At 46.1% G+C, this 12,952-nt stretch overlaps 1 protein-coding gene across 2 annotated transcripts in view; it reads left to right on the top strand.

The window, feature by feature from the left end:
• The first annotated feature begins 6,037 nt into the window (after window positions 1–6,037).
• TTC5 (tetratricopeptide repeat domain 5) overlaps window positions 6,038–12,952 on the top strand; it is an 87,193-nt gene continuing 80,278 nt past the window's right edge. The window contains exon 1 of one of the 2 annotated variants that reach the window (XM_063913482.1): window positions 6,038–6,187. In XM_063913482.1, the coding sequence (XP_063769552.1) occupies window positions 6,137–6,187 (51 nt within the window). In that variant the 5' untranslated portion in view covers window positions 6,038–6,136. Of the gene's footprint in view, window positions 6,188–6,307; window positions 6,331–12,952 lie in introns of those variants that run through there. The other variant, XM_063913483.1, reaches the window with a different exon arrangement.

Genomic DNA, 12,952 nt, shown 5'->3' with positions numbered 1-12,952 from the left:
GAAAAGAATTGTCTGTAGACCTCCGAGACAGGATTGTCTCAAGGCACAAATCTGGGGAAGGGTACAGAAAAATATCTGCTGCTTTGAAGGTCCCAATGAGCACAGTGACCTCCATCATTTATAAATGAAAGAAGTTCGGAACCACCAGGACTCTTCCTAGAGCTGGCCGGCCGTCTAAACTGAGCGATCAGGGGAGAATGGCCCTAGTCAAGGAGGTGACCAAGAACCCGATGGTCACTCTGTCAGAGCTACAGCATTCCTCTGTGGAGAGAGGAGAACCATCTCTGCAGCAATCCATCAATCAGGCCTGTATGGTAGACTGGCCAGACGGAAGCCACTCCTTAGTAAAAAGCACATGGCAGCCCGCCTGGAGTTTGCACAAAATGCACCTGAAGAACTCTCAGACCATGAGAAACAAAATTCTCTGGTCTGATGATTGAACTCTTTGGCAGCGTCATGTTTGGAGGAAACCATGCACCGCTCATCACCTGGACATTACCATCCCTAGAGTGAAGCATGGTGGTGGCAACATCATGCTGTGGGGATGTTTTTCAGTGGCAGGAACTGGGAATCTAGTCAGGATAGAAGGAAAGTTGAATGCAGCAACGTACAAAGACATCCTGGATGAAAACCTGCTCCACAGCGCTCTTGTCCTCATACTGGGGCGACACTTCATCTTTCAGCAGGACAAGGACCCTAAGCATGCAGCCAAGATATCAAAGGAGTGGCTTCAGGACAACTCTGTGAATGTCCTTGAGTGGCCCAGACTTGCATCCGATTGGACATCTATGGAGAGATCTGAAAATGGCTGTGCACCGATGCTTCCCCAACCTGATGGAGCTTGAGAGGTGCTGCAAAGAGGAATGGGCGAAACGCCCCAAAGATAGGTGTGCCAAGCTTGTGGCATCATATTCAAAAAGACTTGAGGTTGTAATTGCTACCAAAGGTGCATCAACAAAGTATTGAGCAAAGACTGTGAATACTTATGTACATATGATTTCTTAGTTTTTTTATTTTTAAATCTGCAAAAATAAAAAAATAAACTTTTTTCACATTCATTATGGGGTATGGGTGGTCATTCCGAGTTGTTCGCTCGTTGCCGTTTTTCCGCAACGCAGCAATTAGGTGGAAAATGCGCATACGCATGGTACGCAGCGCGCATGCGCTATGTAATTTAACACAAAACTTTGGAGATTTGCACAAGCTCGAGCAACGTTTTTTCAACACTTGAGTGATCGTAGTGTGATTGACAGGAAGTGGGTGTTTCTGGGCGGCAACTTGGCGTTTTCAGGGAGTGTGCTAAAAAACGCAGGCGTGCCAGGGAAAAACGCAGGAGTGGCTGGCCGAATGCAGGGTGTGTTTGTGACGTCAAACCAGGAACTAAACAGTCTGCAGTGATCGCAATCTAGGAGTAGGTCTGGAGCTACTCAGAAACTGCAAGGAATTATTTAGTAGCAATTCTGCTAATCTTTCGTTCGCTATTCTGCTAAGCTAAGATACACTCCCAGAGGGCGGCGGCCTAGCGTTTGCAATGCTGCTAAAAGCAGCTAGCGAGCGAACAACTCGGAATGACCACCATTGTGTGTAGAATTTTGAGGGAAAAAATTAATTTATTCCATTTTGGAATAAGGCTGTAACATAACAAAATGTGGAAAAAGTGAAGTGCTGTGAATATTTTCAAGATGCACTGTATATTTAAAGGAGAGCCCTAGTTCCAATTGAGTACTGTGGAATGAGGTTCCAGACACTAATTAGGGTTCAGAATACACTGTATCCTAAAGTAGGGATGGTTATCGACCATTGATTCTTAATCATCAATGGTTTATGGCCCATGTCAAATGCTTTTCTTATCAATTGGGGACAACCAGAAGGTTTCCCTCTTTTGAGGGCAAAGCATAACCGAATGGTTTATTTTTGTTACAAGGTGCTGGGAAACGGAGCATACCTCCACTCCCAGGTACTGATTGGCCCACAGGACAGTTAAAGACCATCGGTTCATGAAACCATCGTTGGTCATACATTGCATAGTTGGCAACCATGCCTATCCTAAAGTAAATTCAAGTTAGGTCATTTGCATTGTTATGGTATAAAATCCTTGTTAGGTCTGGCCCATGATTAAAGGATTCTCCAGGCCTGGAATCAATCCCTGTTATATAGTGGTCCGCGGATGTTTAGCGCACAGTGCAACAAACCAATGAGGGTGTCAGAACTGGAGTTTTTCAGAACTTGATTTGGCATCTGGGAAAGGAGTTGGACTGGAGATCTTGTGTAGGAAGTGTGTGTGTTGGGGTATAGTTTCTTTGCATTAGGACTAGGTGATTCAGAATTGAAGAGTGGTTTCTAGAGTGTTATGTAATGCAGCACTGTGACAGGTGTAGATTCAGATACAAACAATTTCAAGACTAGTGAGGTGCTGCAGTCGGGAGTACAAACCAGAGCTGGTACTGAAACGAAAACTGATCTGCAACAAGCTGGAACCAGGCTGGGATTGGTATATGTAATAGGCTGGAACCCGGCTGGGACAGGTATTTTTAACAAGCTGGGACTGGGCTGTAACCGGTATATGCAATAAGCATTGACCGGGCTTTAACAGATATATGCAATAAACTAGGACTGGGCTGTATCCGGTATAAGAAATATGTTGAGACCAAGCTGGAACCAGTAAATACACCAGCCATCAGAGAACACAGGAGCAACGCTGGCAACAGTCCAGGAAGAACTTATTAGGGTATCCTGTATTCTGATTGGCTGCAGAGATCAGCTAAGCAAAAGTAAAGACTTTACTGGAAGTGCAGTCAGCTGATATTTTCCAAAATAACAGCACCCATGCAGGGCTGTGTAATCCAGAGTGCAGGAGAAGACACAGACGACAGGCGGGCATCAGAGGACCACGCAGAGAGCCAGGAGTAAAAGCGCCTTGGTTAGTATCAGGGTTTGGAACCCCGGATTGTGAAGAGGGCCAACCTCCTAACTCTCCTCCAAGCCTAATGCATACTGCACAATGGGGGTAATTCCGAGTTGATCGCAGCATTAATTTTGTTAGCAGTTGGGCAAAACCATGTGCACTGCAGGGGAGGCAGATTTAACATGTGCAGAGAGAGTTAGATTTGGGTGTGGTGTGTTCAATCTGCAATCTAAGTTGCAGTATAAAAATAAAGCAGCCAGTATTTACCCTGCACAGAAACAAAATAACCCACCCAAATCTAACTCTCTCTGCAAATGTTATATCTGTCTCCCCTGCAGTGCACATGGTTTTGCCCAACTGCTAAAAAATTTCCTGCTGCGATCAACTTGGAATTACCTCCAATACCATTCAGCCATCCTGATTTTGTCAGGACAGTCCTGATTTTTGGGCATTGTTCTGCCATCCCACCTGCACGCAGCAGTGTCCCATGACAGGGAAGGGTGGGGGGGAATCTCTCTCACCACTGTTCTGCTATGTGATTGGATGCAGTGCGCATATGAGCTGCACCCATACACTGTCGAGAGAGGCTGGGGGTGACATGGATGTGATGAAAATCTATGCCAGGCCTGGCCAACCTGTGGCTCTCCAGCTGTTGTAAAACTACAAGTCCCATCATGCCTTGCCACAGTTTTGCTATTAGGAAATGCTAAAACTGTGGCAGGGCATGCTGGGATGTGTAGTTTCACAACATCTGGAGAGCCACAGGTTGGCCAGGCCTGATCTATGCTATCAACATGAAGGTAACAAAGACGGGACATGCAGCTACACCGCCTTTAGCATATGTACAATGTCCCTCCTCACCCCTTTCCAAATGTTGGGAGGTATGCTACACTGTTTTTAAAATAGTGGTTCACCCTACATCAAGGGGGCTGGGCAGCCACTTCATAGGTAAAAGACATGGCACAAGATGGGGAAGTTAAGTCTAAGGCCTAACCACCAGGAACACAGGAATGATTTAGACCAGAGGTTCTCAAACTCGGTCCTCAGGACCCCACACAGTGCATGTTTTGCAGGTCACCCAGCAGGTGCACAGGTGTATTAATTACTCACTGACACATTTTTAAAGGTCCACAGGAGGAGCTCATTATCTCACTTGTGATTCTGTGAGACCTACAAAACATGCACTGTGTGGGGTCCTGAGGACCGAGTTTGAGAACCTGTGATTTAGACACTTACTGGTCAAAAAGCATTGGTGGCCAATAGTGCCTTTCTTATTCAGCCTTTGGGAGCTCTTCATCTAATACCCCCCCCCCCACCACCACCTTTTTCATTCCCGTCCGCCGTCGGTACTAGCATTCAGAAGCCCAGCTGCAAGCTCCAATTGGCCAGACATCCTGGCCTTCCATTGGATGAGCTTGTATCATCACTGACACAACACTGGAAGCCCCTTTTCCACTGATTTAAAAACCCGGGTTATTGTCGTGTCAACTCAGGTAGCAGCTCAGTGGAATCGGCTCCCCCCAAAACATCTTGGTCGAGTGACCTGGAATTCCTTACTGGGTCTCAAGCAGGGTTGTACATGGGAACGAGCTGGTAAAGCTGCAGTGAAAACAGGCCCACCACAGGTTATCTGAGGTTATCTGACCTGTAATCGCAAAATCCGCTGATTGGAGCTTCCTGGGTACCGGCTGGTAATGTCATCAGCCTGAGACCTGGAGAGGAGACATTGAGCACACCTGTGAGAGCATGGGAAACGCAGAGTAAAACTGAGTGTGAGCCCAGGAGCGTCCCGAGTCCAAATTATTTGGTAAGCAAATAAATACTTTGGCGCCCACCTAAGCACTTTGAAAAAATTAAGGAGGCGTGGTCTCATTGTAAAAGCCCAGTTGTAGTGCCCCTTACACATCTGCCCACTGTATAAGTGCCCCTTACACATTTGCCCACTGTATAAGTGCCCCTTACACATTTGCCCACTATATAAGTGCCTCTTACACATTTGCTCACTATATAAGTGCCCCTTACAAATTTGCACACTATATAAGTGCCCCTTACACATTTGCCCACTATATAAGTGCCTCTTACACATTTGCCCACTATATAAGTGCCTCTTACACATTTGCTCACTATATAAGTGCCCCTGACACATTTGCCCACTATATAAGTGCCTCTTACACATTTGCCCACTATATAAGTGCCTCTTACACATTTGCTCACTATATAAGTGCCCCTGACACATTTGCCCACTGCTGAAGTTCCCCTTACATATTTTGCCCACTTTAATACTTCCCCTTACATATTAATCTAATCAAAGGACTGTATTACCTGACATGCCCTCTGTGCCCGGAGACTCGCAAAGCAGTCAGTGGTGTTGGTGCCTTCGCCATGCCTGGCACCGCACTGTAGTACTAGAAGAAGAATCTCAAAATAAACTACCCCTCCCAGCAGCCCTTGCTGTCTGGAAGCAAGGGATTCTGGGAGCAGTAGTTTAGTTTATTTTTCTTCACATTATTGTAGTGGGGTGCGCTGCCGGACATAGTGCGGCGGCGCCAACATCACTGCCTGCTCGGTGAGTCTCCAGGCAGGCGCTACATATTAGGGCGTATCAGGAATGGCCAGTGTTACACATATCGCTGGCGCAGCTGAGTAGGGCGCCCTCCTCTATGCTGTGCCTTACTGAGCTGCGTAACCAACGTATGCGTAAAACCGCCCTGTATGAGCCTGGTCTGAAATGCCAGGTCGGACCCAGGATTTTGGTGGAAAAGGGATATAAAGAAAATAATGTAACGATCGCTGGCTGCGAATAATTGCAGCCTGACATGGAATGCTGCATCACAGTAAAGATGGGCATACTAGAGCAGAAACACCTGCTTGGGTCCCATAGAGATTTTCCTACTGTAATGCATGTAAAAATGTTATGCGGCTTGCTGAGTCTGTACCATGGCTTGTGCTGCCAGCCCAAGCTTTGCATTTCCACTGCAGTCGTGAAATGTCAATGGTTTCTTAACAGTGTTCCAGAGCTTTCAAAGCATCAGAAAAGGGGTCACGCAGCTACATAGCACAGAACACATGTATCATCAATGTACTGTATATGGGCTGGGGTAAGCAATCTCTGCTGTAGCTGCGATAACTCCGCCTGGCCGCCAGGAGGCGCTGTAACCGAGCTCCCGCCTTCCCCTGCTCCAATCTTTTAAGTCTGTGTTACCAGAAGGAAGAGCTGGAGCTGCTGAAATTATGGCTGAAGGGGGATCAGAAACAGAGTCAGACGTCAGGAATAAGCTGCAGGTATATGAGCGGGCTCCGGAGAAAGCGGGGCTGTCAGTAAGATCTCAGCATGTATGCGGTGGCCGGGTATCTGCCCCTAGAGATGGGTAACACAGAGAGGGCTGCTCACCTGCTTGTTTGTATCAGTGATCACTTCTGCCATGGTGGGTATGGGAGTAGTAGCTGCTATACGTGGGGCGCAGGGTGTGCTGCGTACACACATGTGCTGAGTAGATGGAAGTAATGCAGGAATGGGCTGTGAGAGGCACAGAGCGCGGCAGCAGCGTACAGGAAGGAATAAGAGATGCCATGAAACTTTGTTGCAGAGTTTCTGTCACTTCTGCCTCGTGTCTGTTGTCATAGCAACACGTCCCTGCCTCCCTTCTGTCATGTCACCTATGTGTGTGCAGGCAGTAGTGCATGGGTGTGCTGTCCATTCGTTTGTATTGGTGACATGTCACGTGTGTGTGTGTGTGTGTGTGTGTACAAGTAGTAGTGCATGGGATTTCTATTCACTCACTTGTATCAGTGTCATGTCACGTGTGTGTGTGTAGGCAATAGTGCATGCGTGTACTGTCTATTCACTTGTATTCGTGTGCTGTCGTGTGTAGAGCCATTAGTGCATGGGTATGCTGTCCATTCAATAGTATTGGTGTCATGTCACGTTTGTTTGTTTGTGTGTGTAGGCAGTAGTGCATACGTGTGCTGTCCACTTCTATTTGTGTCATTTCACTTCTGTGTGTGCAGGCAGTAGTTCATTGGATTGCAAGTTGTTTGGGAGTAATGTCAATTGTGTGTGGACAGGCAGTAGTGCATGGGTGTGCTGTCCATTCATTTGTATTGGTGTCATGGTAATTTGTAAAACAAAACAAACATTATTTATAAATGTATTGCTGGATATAAACTTGTATAGTAAGTACTGTAACAAAACAGTATGATCTAATGTCTGATTATCTCATCTCCTCTGTTTCAGTTTTGTATTTTCCTCATTAATGCCCCCATCTTTAAATCACTTTCTAGTATACATGGAAATAAGTGGGAAAAATAGGGTGCGCTAATATGGAATATACTGTGACATATAAGGGGAGTTGAAGTTGCATTATTCAGACTTCTAGTAAGGAAAGGAAGGTATTGCCAATCATATGTTTGCTTTCATTTTCTTGTGTGTAACCCCACATCTGCATCATTTTATATAAATGGTCCATGTTTGTGTAACATATATGTAAGTGTTGCCATGCTTTGGTATACGTTTATATACTGTATTGCACCAACCCCCCAGCAAAGGTGTTTTGATTTGAAAAAAGTTACTACATAGACCCATTTTTGTGAAGGCTCATAGAAAATTGTTAGAGTTTTCTCATAGGTCCTAAAGGATGCTGGGGACTCCGTAAGGACCATGGGGTATAGACGGGATCTGCAGGAGACATGGGCACACTATAAGACTTTGAATGGGTGTGAACTGGCTCCTCCCTCTATACCCCTCCTCCCCCAGTTAGAGTCTGTGCCCAGGAGAGACTGGACACACACTAGAGGAGCTCTACTGAGTTTCTCTGAAAGACTTTGTTAGGTTTTTTTATTTTCAGAAAGACCTGCTGGCTACAGGCTCTCTGCTTCGTGGGACTGAGGGGAGAGAAGTCAGACCTACTTCTTCTGAGTTAAGGGCTCTGCTTCTTAGGCTACTGGACACCATTAGCTCCAGAGGGTTTGATCTCTTGGTGCGCCTAGCTGCTTGTTCCCGGAGCCGCGCCATCACCCCCCTCACAGAAGCCAGAAGAAAGAAGCCGGTTGAGTATTAGAAGAACAGAAGACTTCAGTGACGGCAGAAGACTTCAGAGTCTCAGAGGTACCGTGCAGCGGTCGCGCTGCGCGCCATTGCTCCCACACACCAACGGCACTACAAGGGCGCAGGGGGGGGGGGCGAGCGCTGGGCAGCAATATACCTCTCTATTGAGCCTGGCTAAACATGTATACAGTGCATAGGCACTGTATACGGACCCCCGCCAGCAGCATAAAACGCTAAAATAATAGTGGGGCTGAAGCGCGCCAAGAAGGGGCGTGGCTTAGCCCTCACAACATGATACAGCGCCATTTTCTCCTCAGTCCCCGCCAAAGCACTGTGTACAGACTAGCAGTGTAAACGAAGGGGGGCACAGTGATTTAGTGCAATATAGAATAAAATATAGCACTATCTTAGATAATGGGCGTGTAGTCATTGAGTTGTGCATATGTGTCTGTGTTTCACCTGTCGGATATACCCGCTATAGCTTTTAGTGCACGTGTCGACATGTGTGAGTGCTCTGTTGCAAACAGCTATGGGAATCTGTCGGCATCGCCGACTCCTGTTGGTACTTGATTCAGTAGATGCAGTGTCAGCAGGTCGGTAGTTGTATGCTTTTCAAAAGTAAACACTGTATGGGAGACACAGTAGTATGTGGGTGACCCTGTCGGCACCAACTGTTATTACTGGGTGTAAATTAACATGCTGTAACTAATTTATACCTGTGTGTATATATATATTTATATGTATATGTATGGTACGGTTCCATGGGCCTGTAGCTCGAGCACAGACATGGTAGTATTTGTGGGGGAATGATATTAAAATTATATATGTATACTTCCCTCGGACCCCTCGGGGTCGCAAGAATGTTATTTTGCCTGGTTACTACTCCCTGCTGTCGACGAATACTAGGTTTTCTGTCGACCATAAGGTTTACTGGTTAGATCCACAACTGGGGCATTCAGTACATGGTCATACACATTCAGAACACATTAATGTCACTAGGGACCCGGCGGTTCTGGACAATCTGCTTATATGTATGATAGATAGAATGATTTATTTATATATATATATATATTAGTTTTGCAGTATGTCCGGCACTCCCATGTGATGTATTACCTTGACCCGGTGCCCTTACTATATGGATCAATGTGGACAGGCAAAGGTACGGCACTCATGGCTCAGGATAAGCAAATGAAATAGGCGACCACCATGTCAGCAAACAACGTTTCAATCTATTCAGATTTTCATCAGGTTACAATACAAACAGTGAATGTTCTTACCTTTTAAAGCATCCCAGCACCAAGTGAACGCCGCTCGGCGCGGGTCTTCGTCCAGTGGGCGGCGCCATCCGATGACGTCAACACGTCCTGTTCACCAATGTGCCCGATGAACTCCTCCCTTCACCTGGCACCAGGCGGCCGCTGTGCTGGCGCATCGTGAAGGCGCCCTCACTCCTGGATTCCCCCCGGCGGCGACGCAGTCTGATGACGTCATCACGCTTCCGCGTGATGCACGTCCACCCACAATGTCTCCATGACAACCTGGAGACATTACTGTGTAAACCGAAGAAGGAAAACAAAACAAACAGATACATAACCATCTACCATGACACATGATCACTATAGAATAATGAGTGAGGCCATACTCTCTGATAATAGCATATTGATGGGAGCGACCTAGTTATAATTTAATGCACCATGTCCATCAACCAAGAATCTACGGGGATAATTTCAAATGATGGAAGGTGTGCCCGAAATGGGACGGTCGGTTATAACCTCCCAAACAAACAAAGGAACAATAAAAAAGAAAAAAGAGAGAGAATTTTAGGCCACAATCATTATTCATCAATAACCTTATATAACTGTAAATTCATAATAATGCCCCAAACGACAGTTTATCGTTAAGACCCCGGGGTGCCATTGCTCCCAATCGAATAATCCATTCCGCTTCCTTTTTTAGGAGTGTCCCTTTGTCGCCCCCTCTCCTAGATAGTGGAACATGGTCTATCATGCGATATCTTAAGCTAGCTAATGTATGTCTAGCGACCAAAAAGTGTTTGGCGACCGGTTGATCACTCTCTCCGCTTTCTAGCGCCAATTTAATGGAGGATCGATGTACCGCCATGCGTTCTTTGAACTTCCGTTGTTTTTCCCACATACGTGAGTCCACAGTAGCAAATAATCTGATAAACCACAAAACTGCTCTCGCACGTTAAATGATCTTTTATGACATATTTCTTGCCACTATGTGGATGACAAAACGTGTCTCCCACTAAAAGATATTTGCAGGTGGTACATGCACACCGCGTGCATCCTCTTATCGTCCTGGAAAAAACATCTTTGACCATAGGTCTAGGTGTCGAAATATCATTTTTGACAAGAATATCTTTTAAATTCTTTGATCTAGTATAACATGGCATGAGGCTCGTATCAGTTAATGTAAGTTCTTTATCAGATTGTACCATTTTCCACAAATTTTTGGAGATCCTGTTGATATTGGGCGAGTGTACATTAAAATTGTTAACCCACGGTATTCTCTTTTCAGTACTCTTTCTATTGGATTTCAGTAAGAGAGTGTCCCGATCTAATGCTAGCACCTGCTGCTTGGTAGACTGAAGATTATCATTATTATAACCCCGAACCAGAAACTTGTCAATCAGTTGATCCAATTGAAGAATGGCCGTCTCTTTATTACTGTTGATCCTCCAAATCCTCAACATTTGGGAATACGGAAGTCCCAATTTCAAACTTCTTGAGTGGCAACTATTGTAATGTAATAGTGTTTCTATCCGTCGGTTTAGTATATACCGACGTGCTCTGGTTTCCCTCCTGTAACGTAATCAACACATCTAGAAATGGTAACGAAGTTTGACTCGTGTTGAGAGTGAATTTTACAACTGATCCTGAGGAATTATGCTTATTAATGATCCCCACCAAGTACCGTATATACTCGAGTATAAGTCGACCCGAATATAAGCCGAGGCACCTAATTTTACCACAAAAAACTGGGAAAAATTACTGACTCTAGTATAAGCCTAGGGTGGGAAATGCACGGTGCCAGGGGTTTTCATGCTCAGGGTGTCATGCTCGTTGCCAGGGATTTTATGCGGTAGGTGTTATGCTTGTTGCCAGGGGGTAATGTTTGTTTCTAGGGTTGTGCCCCCAGTGCCACATATACCCCCAGTGACAGATAAAAACATGCCCCCGTTGCTTTGCCCCCAGTAGTTATGCCCCTTCTTTGCCCCCAGTATTGTGCCCCCTCTTTCATTGCCCACAGTAGTTATGACCCCTCTTTCTTTGCCCCAGTAGTTGTGGTGCCCCCTTTCTTTGCCCCCAGTAGTTGTTGTGCCCCCTTTCTTTGCCCCCAGTAGTTGTTGTGCCCCCTTTGTTTGCCCCCTGTTACTGTGCCCCCTTTGCAGCTTACAAACATAAACACACACTAAAACAATACTTACCACTGCCCCGCTCCTGCTTCCCGACCGCTTCTTCTGCTGCTGCGCTGCTCCGCTCCGTCTGGCCGCCGCTCCATCTGTTCATCCGCTCCGTCTGGCCGCCGCTCCGTCTGGATCCCCGCTCCGTCTGGATCCCCGCTCCGTCTGGTCGCCGCTCCGTCTGGCCGCCCGCGCCGGCGCCCGCTTCCCGGCACCCGATCATCTCTATGGGAGAGACGTCATGACGTCTCTCCCATAGCAACGCCGCACAGACACTAGAGGTCAATAATGACCTCTAGTGTCTGTCCCTGGAGCCGGCTGCAGCGGACGCCCACACAGCCCACGGCGTCTGCTGCAGCCGTTGACTCGAGTATAAGCCGAGGGGGGCTTTTTCAGCATAGAAAACTGTGCTGAAAAAGTCGGCTTATACTCTAGTATATACGGTATTCCTTCTCATGTGCTGGTCACTCTGTTGATAAAGCTCTAGGTCGGCCGTGACGAGTTGGTCTCAGATCCTCACAACGAGTCCGAGTGTTTATTCTTTTCCCACTGCGGATAGAATACTGTGAAAGTCCACTCCTGGTCGGCACGGGGTCCTGTCACAAAGGATCGTATACAGGAAGCTAAGTGATATTTTATTTCTATGCTTTGAAGTTATTTGCATTCACATATATTGGTAGATGCTCAATTAGCTTAGTGATATCATTCAGGTGCTCGAAAGGGAGGGGTATTTCTAAGCAAGAAAAAAAGCCATTTGTTTCCCCCAGCACCCTGAATCATAACCGTAACCAGATATAAATTCCACATGATAATAGAATTCAGAGATCTTCGTTACACATATTTGCGCAAATGTGTGAATAAGCCCCAAAGCCGCATCAAGGCGTCTCTGTATATTTGGGGTCCCTAGCGCTATATCTAGGTGCATGGTGTGGCACCCCAAAACACCAGCATAAGCTAGAAAGCCCAGCGTGGCATACCAGTGAAAAAACTATAGTGTTAATAAATTAATATTTAGGAAGCCGAAGCTATAGAGAAAGTAATACAAAATGAAATGCAATTAAAATAGAGAAATAGTGTTAAGAAATTAATAAGTGAAAAGTGTTAATAGAATGTAAAGGTATGCCACACTAAGGCCATCCAGCTCAGCCAGTCCAGAGGCACCACACCTCACACCTCCATTACCCCAATCTGGGTCTAAGATTAACCAGCAAGGAGCCACATGATAATGGCTCCTTACTACAATATGTCTAAGCTAAGAGCTACCTACCTTGGAGCAACCCCATAATGCTCCCTGTGGCATGTCAGGGCCTGCACCTCCTCCTAATGCAGGAACCTCTCTGCCTCTCACAACAAACACATATATTGGTAGATGCTCAATTAGCTTAGTGATATCATTCAGGTGCTCGAAAGGGAGGGGTATTTCTAAGCAAGAAAAAAGCCATTTGTTTCCCCCAGCACCCTGAATCATAACCGTAACCAGATATAAATTCCACATGATAATAGAATTCAGAGATCTTCGTTACACATATTTGCGCAAATGTGTGAATAAGCCCCAAAGCCGCATCAAGGCGTCTCT

This window comes from Pseudophryne corroboree, chromosome 1, assembly GCF_028390025.1.
Source record: "Pseudophryne corroboree isolate aPseCor3 chromosome 1, aPseCor3.hap2, whole genome shotgun sequence".
Lineage (NCBI taxonomy): Eukaryota > Metazoa > Chordata > Amphibia > Anura > Myobatrachidae > Pseudophryne > Pseudophryne corroboree.
The sequence above is the reverse complement of the archived record's forward strand: the minus strand, read 5'-3'. Positions and strand labels throughout refer to the sequence as shown.